The sequence below is a fragment of the Pipistrellus hanaki genome (assembly GCF_964339955.1).
Source record: "Pipistrellus hanaki genome assembly, chromosome: 2".
NCBI lineage: Eukaryota > Metazoa > Chordata > Mammalia > Chiroptera > Vespertilionidae > Pipistrellus > Pipistrellus hanaki.
In genome coordinates this window covers 1,938,274-1,955,012 of record NC_140504.1, presented here as the reverse complement: position 1 = coordinate 1,955,012, position 16,739 = coordinate 1,938,274, and the positions used below count along the sequence as shown (strand labels likewise).

Sequence of the window (16,739 nt, the reverse complement as noted above, 5' to 3'; positions counted from 1 at the left end):
TGAGTGAATGTGTGTGAGTGTGTGTGTGAGTGTTTGTGTGAGTTTGTGTGTGACTGTGTGTGAGTGTGTGTCTGTGTGTGTGAGTGTGTGTGTGTATAAGTGTGTGTGAGTGTGTGTGTGTGTGTGAGAGTGTGTGTGAGTGTGTGTGTGTGAGTGTGTGTGAGTGAGAGTGTGTGTGTGTGTGTCTCAGAGGGAACTATGGTTTTATCTGAAAAGATGTCCATTTAGGATCACCAAAACCACAGAACTTTTTTGGTGTTAAAATGGTGGTTTCATCACAAAATGAAAACGCTTTCTCTTTTGCCAGCTCTAACATACCGGAGAGTCGGGGGTCAGACTCTCGCCAAAACACTCCCTTCCCTCTCCCCCCTTACAGTCCCGCTGGCGCCCGCACAGCCTTCCCCCGGCCCGGGTCCCCTGAGCCGGCACCGGCGCCCTGCACGGTGGCACCACGTCCCGCCCGGCCGCGATGCCAGGGTGGGGCGCCGGTGCTCAGCAGCAGTGCCGCCCTCACCAGCACAGCGAGCGCTCCCAAGCCACACGCACCGCAGGCCGCGGCCGCCCTCCCCGCAGAGCCCCCTCTCACAGGCCTGAGTCACGTGGGCCGGTCACCGTCTCGCAATGTCTCGGGGCTGCTTTCCTGCCCAGCCCGGGGGGCGGGGGCGGGGCGGGGGGCAGGTGGAGGAAGGGCAAGGCTCCGAAAGTGTAAAAAAAAAAAAAATTGACATCATGGAAGTCACGTGACGGGCCGGGCCAATGAGCAGGCGCCGGGAAAGGGGAACAGTTAAATTTGTCATTTGGGTTGTGTGAAAACTTCTCTGGGCCCCAACAACAACCACAGAACCACAAGTGGGGCGGCTGGCAGAGTCAGCGGGCGGCGCGGGCGCGGTGGTCAGCGGCAGGAGGAATCACACAGCTGCAAACCACAGGGTTTCGCAGGGCGGCGAGCATCCCCAAGCCACAGCCAGGCTCCGCTGGGGTTTTTTTTTTAATCTTTAACAATTTGAATATTTGCTTTGCAAAGGTACATTGTTCACAGGGCTCGGAGCCCCAGATGTAGGGGGGGGGCGGGAAGAGATGTGGGAGCCCAGGCTGGGGTGAGGCAACAGCAATGACCCTCTGGCTCCCCCCAGGGTGAAGCCCTCGCGGGGACCGGCCTTCCGGAGAGGAGCCTGGAGCAGCGGCCATGGCCTCGGAGAGCATGTTTGAGTCATTTCCTTCGTACCCACAGTGCTTCATGCGGGGTGAGTACACGCCGTCTCATCTCGGCGGCCTGCAGGGCGCGGTCACGGGGGCCGCCCGGCGTCGCTTGGGGGAGGAAGGCGAACGCGGGCTGCGATTCCGGGCTATTGGGTTACCGGCTGCTGGACGGCAGCTCGGGAGGCGGCTGGCGAGCGGAGCCGTTGGCGCGGTCGGTGCCGGGAACGCTGGCACGGGAGCCGGCTGCTCCGGGAAGGCCCGTGGTTGGGCGGCTCACGGAGGCCTGTGGGTTTGTCCGCTGTCCCGCAGCGGTGCGGGCTGAGCCGCCGAGCTCTGCGCCCCGCGGCCGCGCTCCAGCCTGCACACCGGCCAGGAGGGCCGAGCTGGCACGGGCAGGGGCAGGAGCAGGGGCCGGGGCCGGGCCGGGGCAGGACAGACTCACAGACATGCCCTGGACCCGCCGGGGACCTCGGGGGCAGTGGCTGCCCTGGGCCGGGAGGCTGAGTGCAGAGGGGCCACCCCCGGGGTGAGAGCCGGGCTGAGGGTGCTGTGCGGTGCCCTGTGGTCCCCGTGCGCAGGCCGCGGTGTCCTGCAGAGAGAGGGAGCGGCTGTCACGTAGAGTCCGCGCAGTAAGAAGTCTCCTACGCTAAGCGCGTGGCGCTGGGTCATGAGACGGCAGCGTGCTGCTGGGCAGCCAGTGTGGAACCCTGACTGAGCTCCTGTCCCCGCGCGGAGGGAGAGCCGGGAGGGAGCTGTGAGGGGGAGCGTGTGAGTGTGTGTTAGGGTATAAGTGTGTGAGCGTGTGAGTGTGTGAGTGTGTGTGAGTGTATGAACGTGTGTGTGTGTGAGTGTGTGTATGTGTGAGCGTGTGTGTATGAGCGTGTGTGTGAGTGAATAAGCGTGTGTGTGTGTGTGTGAATGTGTGAGTGTGTGTATGTGTGAGTGTGTGAGTGTATGTGTGAGTGTGTGAGTGTGTGTATGTGTGAGTGTATGAGCATGTGTGTGAGTGTATGAGCATGTGTGTGTGTGTGAATGTGTGAGTGTGTGTATGTGTGAGTGTGTGTATGTGTGAGTGTATGTGAATGTGTGAGTGTATGTGAGTGTGTGAGTGTGTGAGTGTGTGTGTGTGTGTGTGTGTGTGTGCATGTGCATGTTTCTGCTCATTGGCTGTTTCTGGTGAGAAAGGAGGACCGTGCCTAAACCAACACAGACCAGGTGCCCACAGGCACCCAGTGGGGCCGGCCGCCCGCGTGGCTGGCGGTGGGCTGGCAGCGCGGGCGGAGCGGTGGGTTTGGGGGAATCGTTGTCGGCTGAAGCTCTGGCCGCCCCAACAGTGCCTGTGACTCACCGCTGGTTCGCGCCGCCGGGAGCGGAATGTGGGGGCTCAGCCACTGTCACAGCCAGCGCCGCTGTGAGTGCCGGGCGGGTGGCTCGGGGCCCTGGAGCCCCAGCGCTGGGAGGGGCTGCGTGCACGTGTGCTGGGGGGGCCCGGGGGCGGGGAGGAGAGCGAGAACGGCTCAGAGCGCCGCACGGAGGGGCCCGGGCCTTCCCGGCAGCCGGACAGGCGAAGCTGAATCACGCGCTGCGTGAGTCACGGCCCGCCCGCTGCTGAGAGGAGCTGCGAACCGCCTCCCGACACCCTCCCCCACTTCCTCCGGGCCTCCAGGAAGCAGCGTGCGCAGCGCCAGCAGCGGGACCCTCCTGCTTCTCGCTTCCCCCCTCCGCGCCACAATCCTCCGCTCCGCAGCGGAAGGCAGGGTCGGGAAGGAAGCAGGGCACGGCGGCAGGCTGGGTGTCGGTGTGCGTGCCGCCTGCCTGTGCCCTGGCCGGGCAGACGGTCCAGGGGGCCGGGGCCCGGGGCCCGCACAGACCCCGGGAAGGGAGGGTGCTGCCCGAACACAGCTGCTCAGTCCTGCGGCCCGGGCACGGTCCCTGCCCAGCCCGGCTGGGAGCCAGGGATGGAGAGCCCGCCAGGGGCAGGTGGCTGGGGGGCTGGAGGGAGGGGCCCGGGACCCTGCCCGGGACCCTGCAGTGGTCACACTCAGAAAGGAATGGGGCCTCTGGAGGTCAGGGTCAGAGAAGCAGGGACCTCGCAGTTCCCCTTCACGCTGCTCAGGGTGACCCCCACATGCCGGCGGCTCCCCTCTGGGGACAGCTCCCCCCTCAGCTGCAGAGTGACCGCTGTCCTCAGGCCCCAGCCCGCTCCGTCCCCCCCTCTGCCTGGTCCTCGCTCCTCGCTCGCGTGCTCAGCCCCGGCCCGGCCCAGCTGTCCGCGGGGCCCAGCCGGTGCCTGCGCTGCCTGTGATGTGACAGGTAGCGTGTTCTCCTCAGCTGCGGCCGCGCCAGAGGGAGACACCGCCATCCCCCCGATGGCACGCCCCTGGTCCATGCCGCTCTCACAGAGAAAACCACTCTCCCTCTTGGCGAGACGCCCGTGGCACTGGGGGAGGAACAGGCGTGGGCCCGCAAAGCAGCGCGCCTTCTCGGGGGAGTCCGGCGGCTGGCTGCGGGGTGCCGCGGTCTGGCCCAGAGCCCACCGCACAGTACTGCATGGCACAGCACGCCCTGGCCGGCCACACCGGCAAACCAAACCCCCGGAATCACCACGCAGGCTGTGCCCCATGAGCTTCTCGCAGGACTCCCACCCTGCTCCCTGTGCCAGGTGCCCCGTGGCGCCCCAAAGACCATGGGGGACAGAGAGCGGGGGTGGGGGGGGGAGGGAGGGGGGGAGCGAGGGAAGCATCGGCACCTGAAACCTCAGGAGGCCTGGGGCTTAGAAGTGACACGGGCCTCAGTTCCTAGAACCGCCGCCCCCAGCTCAGGCCGCCGCCCCCTCCGCGGCGTCTCAGGCGGGACGGTGCCTCTGGCGGGGGTGCCAGCTTCCCTGAGAGACCCTGTGCCACTGGTTCCCGAAACATATTCACAAGGCAGGCGGCTCCAGAGGGCGTGAAGGCACAGGCGGCGTGGACGCCTGAGTCTGTGTGCGGGGGAGTCTGTAGTATTTCCTGCGGCCACGTAACCAGGCCCACAGACCCACTGACCCACCGGCCACAGGCCACAGGCCTCAGGCCCACTGGCCCACAGACCTACTGGCCCACAGGCCCACAGGGCACAGGCCACAGGCCCACAGGCCCACCGGCCACAGGCCACAGGCCCACAGGCCCACCGGCCCACAGACCCACTGACCCACAGGCCACAGGCCTCAGGCCCGCTGGCCCACAGACCTACTGGCCCACAGACCCACTGACCCACAGGCCACAGGCCTCAGGCCCGCTGGCCCACAGACCTACTGGCCCACAGGCCCACAGGCACAGGCCCACTGGCCCACAGGGCACAGGCCCACTGGCCCACAGGCCCACCGGCCCATAGACCCACTGGCCCACAGGCCCACCGGCCCATAGACCCACTGGCCCACAGGCCCACAGGCCACCGGCCCACTGGCCCACAGGCCCACAGGCCTCAGGCCCACTGGCCCACTGACCCAGCGGCCACAGGCCACAGGCCTCAGGCCCACTGGCCCACAGACCTACTGGCCACAGGCCACAGGCCACAGGCCCACAGGCCCACCGGCCACAGGCCACAGGCCCACAGACCCACAGGGCACAGGCCCACTGGCCCACAGGGCACAGGCCCACTGGCCCACAGGCCTCAGGCCCACCAGCCCACAGACCCACAGGGCAAAGGCCCACAGACCCACAGGCCACAGGCCCACAGGCCACAGGCCACAGACCCACTGGCCACAGGCCCACCGGCCACAGGCCACAGGCCCACCGGCCACAGGCCACAGGCCCACAGACCCACAGGCCCACCGGCCACAGGCCCACAGGCCACCGGCCACAGACCCACAGGCCCACAGGCCCACAGGCCCACTTCCAGGGGTTTCAGCAGCAGAAACGTGTTGGCTCCTGACTCGAGAGGCCGGCGTCTCAGGAAGAGCCGGGGCCCACGCCAAAGACCGCGTGGAATCCTGATGACCCCGTGAGGACCCAGCTGGGCCCATCCTGAGACATAGGAGTGAGGCGCCGCGTGGGCATGTAGGGGCGCACCCAGGCCCGTCCCGAGGGGCTGCCTCAGCAAGGTCCCCCTCTCCCGCTCCCCCGGCCCAGGGCTCCCCGGGCGCCTTCCTGGGTGCTGGGTGCCGGTGCGGAGGATGGGCCCCCCGGGCCAGGGGGAGCCCATGCTCTCACACGGCGGGCGGGTATGAAACTGCCCCGCTCTGAGCGGCGGGCGGGCGTGAAATCTGTCTGCACGCACACCTCTGCCTGCGCACCTTCACCCCTCTGCCTGCGCACCTTCACCCCTCTGCCTGCGCACCTTCACACCTCTGCCTGCGCACCTTCACGCCTCTGCCTGCGCACCTTCACCCCTCTGCCTGTGCACCTTCACCCCTCTGCCTGCGCACCTTCACCCCTCTGCCTGCGCACCTTCACACCTCTGCCTGTGCACCTTCACACCTCTGCCTGCGCACCTTCACCCCTCTGCCTGCGCACCTTCACCCCTCTGCCTGCGCACCTTCACCCCTCTGCCTGCGCACCTTCACCCCTCTGCCTGCGCACCTTCACACCTCTGCCTGTGCACCTTCACCCCTCTGCCTGCGCACCTTCACCCCTCTGCCTGCGCACCTTCACACCTCTGCCTGTGCACCTTCACCCCTCTGCCTGCGCACCTTCACCCCTCTGCCTGCGCACCTTCACCCCTCTGCCTGCGCACCTTCACACCTCTGCCTGTGCACCTTCACCCCTCTGCCTGCGCACCTTCACACCTCTGCCTGTGCACCTTCACCCCTCTGCCTGTGCACCTTCACCCCTCTGCCTGTGCACCTTCACCCCTCTGCCTGTGCACCTTCACCCCTCTGCCTGTGCACCTTCACCCCTCTGCCTGTGCACCTTCACACCTCTGCCTGTGCACCTTCACACCTCTGCCTGTGCACCTTCACACCTCTGCCTGTGCACCTTCACGCAGGGCAGAGGGCTGTTCAGTGACAGAGTGGTTTGGAAACGCTTAGATCCTCACAGCAACACGGCCCCGAGAGAGGCCACCGGGCGCCTTCCTCCGGGAGCAGCCCTGCCCGCAGAGCCTTCCCAGGGGGCGCTGTGCCCGGGGCGGGCGGCTGCCGGAGGCCTGGCCCCTGCTCCCACGCCCGGGGCGGCACGGGGCAACGGGGGCAGCAGCCGGCCCGGAGCTGGGGGCAGATGCCCCGAGGGGCTTGGGGAGCACCTTAGTCACCAGGGGCCCCTCTGTCCTCAGAGCAGTCTGAACCGTGTGCCCCCGAAGGCCCGCCAAGTGTAATCCACGACAGCGCTGCTCCGGGCCCACCCTGCTCTGGCCTCCTCCGGCCGGGCCTTGTGCTGGGTTACAGGAGCCTCCTCTGGCGTGTCTTCCTGGCTGGCCCCCGGGAACGGAGCTGCTCACTGAGAGCCCGCAGCCCTGAGGGAACCGGGAAGGTGCTGGAGGAGGACATCGAGGAGAAGACCTGGGCGGGGGGACATGGCGGAGGGGGGACATGGCGGAGAGCACCCTGAGCACACAGCTGTCCGGGCCTCGGAGCTGTGCTGGGACAGGGCGGGGACAGGCGTGCGGGGGGCACGGACGTCCCTCTGCCGGACAGACATGCTCGCATGCCCTGTCCGTTTTAAATCTCCCCTCCCCGCTCCCCCTCGCCCTGGCAGCACTCAGTGGTGCGGGAGAGGGAAGGCAGCGAGAGGGAGAGAGAAGCTGTGCCACCGAAGGAGGGGAGATGATGCGCGTTCGATGGCCGCCACGCTGCGGGAGTGGGGCGGGGCTGGTCAGCGGGCGTTGGCTGGTGCGCAGACCGGAGTCTGGCCGCAGGGGCCTCCGGGGTGGGCAGGGGTCTGTCTGCTGGGCAGGCCGGTCTGGATGAGCAGTGCGGCCGGTGTGCGGGACTCGGGGCTCCAGTGTAGCTCCGGGAGGCTGAGCTCTGGCCGCCAGGAAGGGGACGGAGGCCTCAGCGCTGCTCTTGGGGGGACCGGCACGGGACAGGACCCCTCCCTGCAGGCTGCCCCTCTGTGTCGCCAGGCCCCTCCCTGCAGGCTGCCCCTCTGTGTCTCCAGCCCCCTCCCTGCAGGCTGCCCCTCTGTGTCTCCAGGCCCCTCCCTGCAGGCTGCCCCTCTGTGTCTCCAGCCCCCTCCCTGCAGGCTGCCCCTCTGTGTCTCCAGCCCCCTCCCTGCAGGCTGCCCCTCTGTGTCTCCAGGCCCCTCCCTGCAGGCTGCCCCGCCGTGTCGCCAGGCCTGAGCCATGCACAAGGCCGCTGGCCGGAGGTGCCCCTGACACGGAGCTGCCGCTTCCCAGCCGTGGCGTGGAGGGAGCGGAGGAAGGAGGTGGGACTGGACCCGCCTGCAAAGCCCACTCCGAGGTCGCGCTTCCCCGGTTATGCCTCCATCCGCGTGGCCTTGGCAACGCTCTGACAGTGCCCGCGCAGCCGGTCCCCCTGCAGCCCTGCCTGCCAGGGGTGGTGGCAGCTGGGGGCACGGGGGGAGGTGTGACATTTACTCTTGATTTACTGAAAGCGGCGGAGACGGGCAGGGCGGGGGCTGCCCTCACGGTCACAGCTTGTTCGTGTCAAAGCCCAGGTTCCGTTGGATGTTCGGGGGGGGGGGTTGAGAGAAGCGGAGGTGTCAGCGGGAGGGTCGCCATGGACTCCTCACCTGGCCGCGGCTCCCCGTCTCTCGGAAGCTAGCCATGGTTTCCTGTCTCCTCTTCCTCACCCTTTCGAATTCTCACGCCTCCTGGCCCCACACCTCAGACTGTGTCTAAGGAGAATCCTTTCTGTGGTCTCTGGAGCCACGCTTTCTGCCCGTGGCCTCCGTGGCTTAACCTGGGGCTTTCGTCTTGGGGACAAGCGGGCAGTCAGAGGGGCCGCTGTGGGAGACAAACGCTCGCCAGGCCTTGCGTTCCTGCAGGTCACGGATGGTTCCTGCTTCGTAATCACTGTTCCCGCCGCCTTTCTGAGTCTGGATGTCAGTCTCTCCCTGAGAGCCGAGGCCTCGTGAAAAAGAGGAAACACACACACACACACACACACTGCCATCATGCTTTTCTCCGAAAGAAGGAATAGTGTAAAAGGCTCACCTGTTTGGTGGCAGCATCGATGTTCACTGAGAGACGCGTGGATTCTGTGGGTGACCTGCCACCCAGTTCGTGGCCCTGTGTGTCCACTTTTATTTATTTTTATTTTAAATATGTTTTTATTGATTTCAGCGAGGAAGGGAGAGGGAGGGAGAGATAGAAACATCCATGATGAGAGAAGCATGGATCAGCTGCCTCCTACACGCCCCCTACCGGGGCCCAAGCCCACAGCTCAGGCATGTGCCTGATGGGGAATCGAACCTGGGACCCTTCAACCCGCAGGTTGACGCTCTCTCCGCTGAGCCACACCAGCGAGGCCCTGTGTGTCTCCTTGTAGAGGGGCCTCTTCTGAACCTGTGAGCGCCCCCAGGAATGATGGGGCCCGACGGGGACGGACAGGAAGTCTCGGACGGACGGCGGGCCTGTTCAGCAGGCCGGGATGGACGCTCCCCTGTGTCCACGGCCACGCGGGGGCCATCGGTCCCACATCAAGGCCGCGCCTTGTCAGGCCCGGACCATGCGCTCTGGGGGAGGGAGACTCTCCGGACCCTCCGCAGGCCCCACCCCTTCCTCGGAGCCGTCGGCGTTGCCTCCCGGTCTGTCCGATGTCCTCTGTGCAGAAAGCCCAGGGGCCCTAAAAAGATCCTCCGGCACCTGTGAGGAGAATGACGTGTGATGTGAGCGATACATCAAGCTCTGCCCGGGAGAACCCCTCAGAGCTGTCCTGCTCCTGAAAATGTAGGTTTCCAGGCTTTTCTTCAGTTGATCCTAAAGACCCAGAAAGCACTGCAGGAGTCAGCTTCCAGGCGGGGCTGTGCTGTAAGCGCACTCAGCGGCCGGGGCAGAGAGCGGCTGCATGGGACCCTGGCCGGCCGCCCGGGGGGGGGGGTCTGGAGGGCGGGCTCCCTCCGCACTCCATGCAGGAGGTTTTCTGCTTCTAAGCCGAGCCATGTGGCTCGCCCAGCCTCCACGCTTCTCATTTGTTTTGTTTTTTTGTTTGTGTGTGTGTTTGTTTGTTGTTGTTGTTTGTGTGTGTGTGTGTGTGTGTGTGTTTATATATCTTACTGAGTTTTTACAGAGAGGAAGGGAGAGGAATAGAGAGTTAGAAACATCCATGAGAGAGAAACATCCATCAGCTGCCTCCTGCACACCCCCTGCTAGGGATGTGCCCACAACCAAGTACATGCCCTTGACTGGAATCGAACCCGGGACCTTTCAGTCTGCAGCCTGACACTCTATCCACTGAGCCAAACTGGTCAGGGCGGGCTTCTCATTTGTGATCGGCACGGAAAGGCCCCAAAGACCTGCGGTTCTGGGGAGACACAGTGGAGGTGCCGTTCCGGCAGCAGCGTTGGTGCCGGCCACCGGCTGCTGCTCCTCGTTACCCGCCTCTGTGCGCCCCTGACCTCCGTGTCAGCTCGCCGGCGGTCACCGCGCACGCGGCCAACCCCGTCACAGCCGTCACCGTGCCGTCTGAAAGCGTCATGTCCACGGCCCCCCAGGGTCCGGGACCACCAGCAGGGAAGCCGCAGCTCAGCCTCCGGGAGGGTAGGCTCCCCCCCCCCCCCTCCGGAGGCCGGTGTGCCGCGGGAGTGGCAGGAGGACCTGCCCTAGGGGCTGACGACGGGCGGAACAGCCCCCTCCCACCCTACACGCCCGCCACGGTCCCATTGAGCCAGTGGGTGCGAAGATCAGGCCTGGTGACTCAGCCCTGGGAGAGGGACACTGATTGAACCACCTTAAACAAACGCCAGCGCTGAGAGTGTGCTCCGGGGAGGACCAGGGCGACAATGGGCAGTCTGTTCCCTTCGTGTTCCTTCCTATTCACACACACACACACACACACACACACACACACACACACAGGCCGGGCCTCCCCCGGGCTTCCCCAGGGCGTGTACCTGACAAAGGGGCGATTGTATGGAGAGGCCTGTGGATCTCTTTACATAACAAATGAGCGATGAGGCGTTGGTATCCGTGTGGGTGAGTCTTCGACATACAGTGGCATATGTAGTTCTCTGTAGTGTGGTGGCATTTGGAACCGTGGATCTTTATGGAGATGTGCATTATATTATACTAGTGGCCCGGTGCATGGATTCGTGCACCGTGAAAGGAAGTGAATTAGAGAAATATCTGTGTGGTAATTACATGACTGCAAAAAATTACGTGTCAAAATAGTTTATATAATATAGTATTATAAAATTAAAACATGCATGTGAATGGCACCAGTGAGGGCTTTATATGTATTGTGCATGCGCTCGTCAACGTCCGTTTTTAAATTGCCAACACGCGTCATATGTACTGGCTGGTCAGACAGCTGGACAGTCGGCCGGATGGATGTACAGTGGATCACTCAGCCTTTTATACATATAGATATATATGATTTTTCTGCGGGTTTTGCCTGGAGTAATCAGGGCATCAGAGATATCCACTGGTCCAAGGTCCCATTGCTCGTCAGCACCAGAATCGGAACCAGAAACTGGGTGGGCTCCGCTCCTGCCCCCTGGAGTTGGCAGACACTGGACTCGGGTGGCTGGTGCTGCTTGGCAGACGCCTCTTGTATCCGTGGCGCCCAGGCCTGTCTCCCCATCAGCTGGCCGCCCTCCCCGGCACCCAGAGGGCCCGCGGCACCCGTAGGCAACTTCGTGGTGAACCAGGCTGGCTTCGGGGCACATCTTCAGGGAAATCTGAGTGACCGGGACAGGAAATATGCTTGTTCACGGGAAAGGTGCCGAGGGGCTCGGCCATGGCCTCCGCCGCGCCTCAGGGCCCCGGGAAGGGGCCAGTGCTGGCTACATCCGAGATGGGGAACCATCAGACACACGTCCTCCCAGCCAGGGGCCCCCTCCCAGCCAGGGGTCCGCTCACAGCCGGGGGTCCCCCTCACAGCCAGGGGGTCCTCTCCCAGCCAGGGGTCCCCCTCACAGCCAGGGGTCCCGCTCAGGGAGAAGGCAGGGGTCCCCCTCACAGCCAGGGGTCCGCTCACAGCCAGGGGTCCCCCTCACAGCCAGGGGGTCCTCTCCCAGCCAGGGGTCCCCCTCACAGCCAGGGGTCCACTCACAGCCGGGGGTCCCCCTCACAGCCAGGGGTCCCCCTCACAGCCAGGGGTCCCCCTCACAGCCAGGGGTCCCGCTCACAGCCGGGGGTCCCCCTCACAGCCAGGGGTCCCCCTCACAGCCAGGGGTCCCGCTCAGGGAGAAGGCAGGGGTCCCCCTCACAGCCAGGGGCCCCCTCCCAGCCAGGGGTCCCGGTCAGGGAGAAGGCAGGGGTCCGCCAGCCTCTCGCCATTGCTGTGCAGCACCCCAATGGGGACAGACTGAAGGCGCTGAGTGGACCGCGCCCGCAATAGAACAGCAATGAGTGAGCGGCTCCTTGGGGAGGTGCCGGGCCCCGAGCTGCTCTCCTCTCTCAGAGGGGGTCCCTCAGGGAGTGCAGACGCCGCCGCGACCATGGAGGTGATATTTTGGGAACCCTTGTGACTCCAAATGCCCTCTTTCTGCTTGGGGGTCCAACCCGTCATTTCCACAGGAGACAGGGTTGTCTCAGACCCTCATCTCTCTGCTCCACGTTCCAACAAAGGCCACGCAATCGGGAGGCGCAGAAGTTTGAGGGGAGCCCTCGGTGCCCATCCCCACAGACAGGCTGGACCCCATTGTCCTCTGGGCCCTTTGGGGGCTCTCGGCCGAGTCACCCCCAAATGAGGGGGAGGGGGCCGGCCAGGCTCAGGGCGCCAGGGGCTGGCAGTTACCTGGTGCCTCATCGATGATGACAAGGTCGACGAGCGAGCTTTGGCCAAGTGCTCACTGTGCCCCGGGCACGTCGCCTCCGTCATCTCGCATCATCAAAAGCCTTAGGAGGCCCGGCTGGCATGGCCCAGGGTTTGAGCATCAACCTAGGAACCAGGAGGTCACGGTTTGATTCAGGGCACAGGCCTGAGTTACGGGTCCATCACCAATGTGGGGCACATGCAGGAGGCAGCCGGTCAGTGATTCTCTCTCATCATTGATGTTTCTCTCTCTCTCCTTCTCCCTTCCTCTCTGAAATCAATAAATATATCTACAATAATAAAAGCATAATATGCTAATTAGACTGGATGGCTGAACGACCTTCCGGACAAAGCCGGGGCTGTAACCCTTGGAGTCTGAGTTAGAGAGCACAGCGCCCTTACTCTGACCCTGCCGAGCCTGGTTTGACCAGTGCCTCCCTTTTACAATGGGGCTGCCAGCATGGCTCTGAGGGGGACTCCTGGAATCTAGAAGAGAGGGAATAAAGGAAAACCAGATAATGATGGCTTCGAGGGCCTGCAGAGAATGGAAGAGTTAATAGAAGTTACCTGCACCTCCGCTCTGGGCGGGTGCTTCTCCGGCTCTGCACCATGTCCCTGGCTCCCAGGACGTCTGGCAGCCGCGTCATTGCAGCCACCCAGCGGGGCTGTTGTTCAGTGGACGGGAGTCGCTATGCCGGCTGTAAGGCCTGGGACATGGATCTGCAAAGGGTGCTGGGGGGCAGAGAGCAGGCCTCCCCCGAGCCCCGTCACAGACAGGGCTGGGCACAGCGTTCACGCCCTGAGCAGCGGGGACCAGAGGGATACTCTGCAAAAGCCACGCTCTAGTTCTGGCTCCTTTATTCAGTCTGTATATCAACGTAGCACTTTCGAAGATTTGGAATTCAGGGTTTTCTGTGTATAAGTGTATTCTCCCAGAGACTTAATTCTTTGAGAGATGTTCATGTCTCGTTTTTCTCTCCATTCACAATGCCTGGCAGGGTATGAGCACTCAACAAATGTTGAATGAATGGATAATGGTTGGATGGATGGATAAATGGATGAATGGATGGATGGATGGATGGATGGATGGATGATTGGATGGATAGGTAGGTGGATGATGGATGGATAATGGATAGATGGATGGATGTTTGGATGGATGGGTGGGTGGATGGAAGGAAGGATGGATGGATGTTTGGATGGATGGATGGATGATGGATGGATAGATGATGGATGTTTGGATGGGTGGATGTTTGGATGGATGGATGGATGGATGATGGATGGATGGATGATGGATGTTTGGATGGATGGATGGATGAATGATGGATGGATGGATGATGGATGTTTGGATGGATGGATGGATGATGGATGGTTGGATGGTTGGATGGATAGGTAGGTGGATGATGGATGGATAATGGATGGTTGGATGGATGGATGCTTGGATGGATGGGTGGGTGGATGGAAGGAAGGATGGATGGATGTTTGGATGGATGGATGGATAATGGATGTTTGGATGGGTGGATGGATGGATGATGGATGGTTGGATGGATGGATGGACAGGTGAGTAGGTAGAGACATGGAGCTTGAGCAGCCGTATGCTCAGTGTTGAGGTAGAAATCTCAGTGGGTATCAGCAGAAGAGGGCACATTCGTCTCTCCACCCCCAGAACCACGGCAGGGATCAAGTAACCCGACTTGCTTCCCCCTTAACTCCTGTGCCAGCTAAGACCAGGAGGAAGTGAGGGGGGTATTAGGCAAAGAGGAGCATGGGGCTGGTTCCACTTCAGTCTAGAGTGCCGGCTGCAGATCCTGTGGGTGTCCCTTTGGGAGGCAGGCAAGTATGCAAGAAGCATGTGAGAAACACCAGTCCAAGGGCTTCTTCCTGTGCCTGAGAGGGTCGGTCTATGCTTGAAGTACATGCCTGTGAGGAAAGTAAACGTCCATGACCGAGCCTTCACAGTCACAGGCCCGACCGTGAGGTACAGCCTCTTTCTCACAGCGTGACCTCCACGGTGTCAACAGAGAACAGCAAGGAGCTCCCTGTTCCCTGCGTCCCCTCAGAGAGGCCCTTTTAGTGGGAAAACGTCACCTGTGCTTCCTGTTCGGAAAGGAAGTTAGTGGAGAAACAGAAGAGTTTTGGCAAATAGCTCCCAGTAGACGCGTCGTTAAGTTCTCAGTCTTGCTTGTCTCCATGAAGTCTCTCCGGACGCTGAGCGGGCACGTGGCCTGTCCCGCCACACGTCCAGCCCATCGTGCCCAGTGCCCTCTCCACTTGTGCCCGGCGCTCTGAACCTCTCAGGTGAGGGGGGATGTCTCTTCAGCGACCTGCTGGGCAGGCGATGTTGCATGTGTGTGCTCCCCGTCCACCCTCAGACCTTCCACATCTGCAGGGACAACAGGAAGGCCATGTTCTCACCACCCCGCCCATCCCCTCCGAGGCCCCTCTGCCCTGAGCCCCCTCGGCCAGGCCTGGGCCTCAGTCACCCGGAAGCACCCACCTTCGCCCACAGGCAGAGAAGGCAGGCCTCCTATGTGCTCCGTGGAGAAATGTTCCTTATGGACCCTTTGTCGCAATGAATGCCTCCTTATCTGGCAAACTTCATGCTTTTTCTTAAGACGTGGTCTCCTCATCCCATGGTCTGCTTAGTGGGTCTCTGTTTTTATTTACTTATGTCGTTCCTGGGAACTTCCTCCAGGGAAGACCTTTCTCCGGACCTTTTCCATATTCTTCTCCATTCTAATCACCTTCCCCGTTCTTGCCTGGAAGGACGGGGTAAGAGGGGAGGGGTAATTTTGCCCACCGGGCACCTTGGCAGTGTCTGGAATCACCTTTCTACCTCACTGCTGTGGTGGAAGATCAGTAGGTACCAGCAGAGGCCACGGAAGCTCCTGAGCATCTCCGATGCGGGGACAGCAGAGATGTGTCCGGCCACGCTGAGGGCAGTGACGAGGCTGAGAAACCCACTGCCCGGCTCTGGCTGCAGGGCATGTTGCTGCCCTCTGTTCCCCTTGGTGCTTTGCTTTCTGGGAAATGCAGCCCTCCCCGTCCCTGAAGCTGGGAAGTCACCTGGGAGGTCTTGGAAGTCACGCTGGCGGTGGCCCCGGGGCCCTCCGAGCCCTTCACGGCCCAGTCTGTTTGCTCTTACAGAAGGGCCCTCACCTCTGCACTTGTGGCGGGCGATGGTGCTGTCCCCTTAAGCAGCCAGCGTGAAGCCTATCGGAAGGGCTTTGGGTATCAGAGGAAGAGGAAGAGGAAGAGGCAGTTAGCAGACAAGGGAACCCGGCGTAGAAAGGCGGGGCTGGCGGGAGCATTGAGAGATGCCAGCTCGAAGGCTGGAGAGAGGGGATAACGGGGGAAGAATCCTGGGAGCAGAGTCGGGGCCACCCAGCTGGCGAGGAGGTGACCCCAACAGGCACATGCCTGAAGCCAGGAAGGAAGGTGTTCCCACAGAGGCCAAACGCTTCCCTTCAGAGAGACGCTAAGGCCCGGCCATTGTGGCTCAGTGGTTGAGCATTGACCCAAGAACCAAGAGGTCGCTGGTTCGATTCCAGGTCAGAGCACAGGCCCAGGTTGCCGGCTTGATCCCCAGTGTGGGGCATGCAGGAGGCAGCTGATCCATGATTCTCTCTCATTGATACTTCTGTCTCTCTCTCCCTCTCCCTTCCTCTCTTTCTAAAAATCAATAAAAACATTAAAAAAAAATAAAATAAAAAATAAAAACAGAGAGAAGCTGCGGGTTGGGGCAGCAGGAGAGCCAGTGGGCATGTGCTGGACGGCAGTGGAAGTGGCGGACGCACAGAATATTCTGAAACACCAGGAAGCTTTACCCAGGAAACACCCCTGGGCTGAGCGGCGGGAAACCCTGCGTTACTGGCACCTTCTGAGTGCCAGGTCCTCCCCGGCCCTCATACATCACCCCACTTAGCCCCGCGGTGCCTTAAGAGGTGATATTGCTGAGCTGCCCTTGAAAGTGAAACCATGGGGCTCTGTGTTTAGACAGCAAAAGCAAGAAACCCAGCTTGCATGCCACAGTCCTCCCCGTGTGGGGCTCACACTCGAGGGTTGTGGCCCGCCTTCTGCTAAATCGTTGCTCTACGCCCTTCTTTCAGCCTGCATCTGTGACCGCTGCAGTGCCCCCCGCTTAGCCTGGAGGTGGGCGTCAGGGTGACCACGGGGCAGGAGGAGGCGGGGTGGAGCAGAGGCGGTGGGGAGGGGCCGTCCTCGGGGGCAGGGGGAGGAAAAAGCCAACCCATGATCTTGGCTTCACGGACCTGAGCGTCTGGATTGCAGAGGACGGAGCGTGTATCTAAAAATGAAATTCTTTCCCTCGTAGACAGCAGACAGATGAGCCGCGATCCATACCCATCTTCCCGCTTCCTCTGAGTCTTGCATGCGCTTCTCAGCAGGTCCTCAGCCCTCTCCCCACCAGCCCGTTTCCCCTCCCAGCTCCTCCGGATCCCAGAGCCTCAGGCTGGCTGCTCAGCCTCGGGCACCATGCGGGCAGTGACCATCTTGTCATGGGGAAATGCCTGGTTGAGGTGCGCGGGCCCAGGGTGAGGCCATGGCCTGGGATGCAAAGACCATGTGCACCGACTGCCCTCGGGGGGCTCTGCCCGCCTCCCCCATGCGGACCGGCCCACGCGTGCAAGGAGAACTGGAAAGTGAAACACGGGAGCCTTCTGCGCCGGAA

At 62.5% G+C, this 16,739-nt stretch overlaps 2 protein-coding genes across 5 annotated transcripts in view; one reads left to right on the top strand and one right to left on the bottom strand.

Moving 5' to 3' along the window:
• Positions 1 to 812: 812 nt before the first annotated feature.
• Positions 813 to 16,739, top strand: part of RUNX1 (RUNX family transcription factor 1) — a 148,977-nt gene continuing 133,050 nt past the window's right edge. For all 4 annotated transcript variants that reach the window (XM_084873663.1, XM_084873661.1, XM_084873662.1 and 1 more), the window contains exons 1-2: positions 813 to 1,024; positions 1,134 to 1,244. In XM_084873663.1, the coding sequence (XP_084729789.1) occupies positions 1,187 to 1,244 (58 nt within the window). In that variant the 5' untranslated portion in view covers positions 813 to 1,024; positions 1,134 to 1,186. The remainder of the gene's footprint in view (positions 1,025 to 1,133; positions 1,245 to 16,739) is intronic.
• KCNE2 (potassium voltage-gated channel subfamily E regulatory subunit 2) overlaps positions 14,844 to 16,739 on the bottom strand; it is a 286,345-nt gene continuing 284,449 nt past the window's right edge. The window contains exon 3 of the mRNA XM_084873728.1: positions 14,844 to 14,856. The gene's annotated coding sequence lies outside the window, so the exon portion shown is untranslated. The remainder of the gene's footprint in view (positions 14,857 to 16,739) is intronic.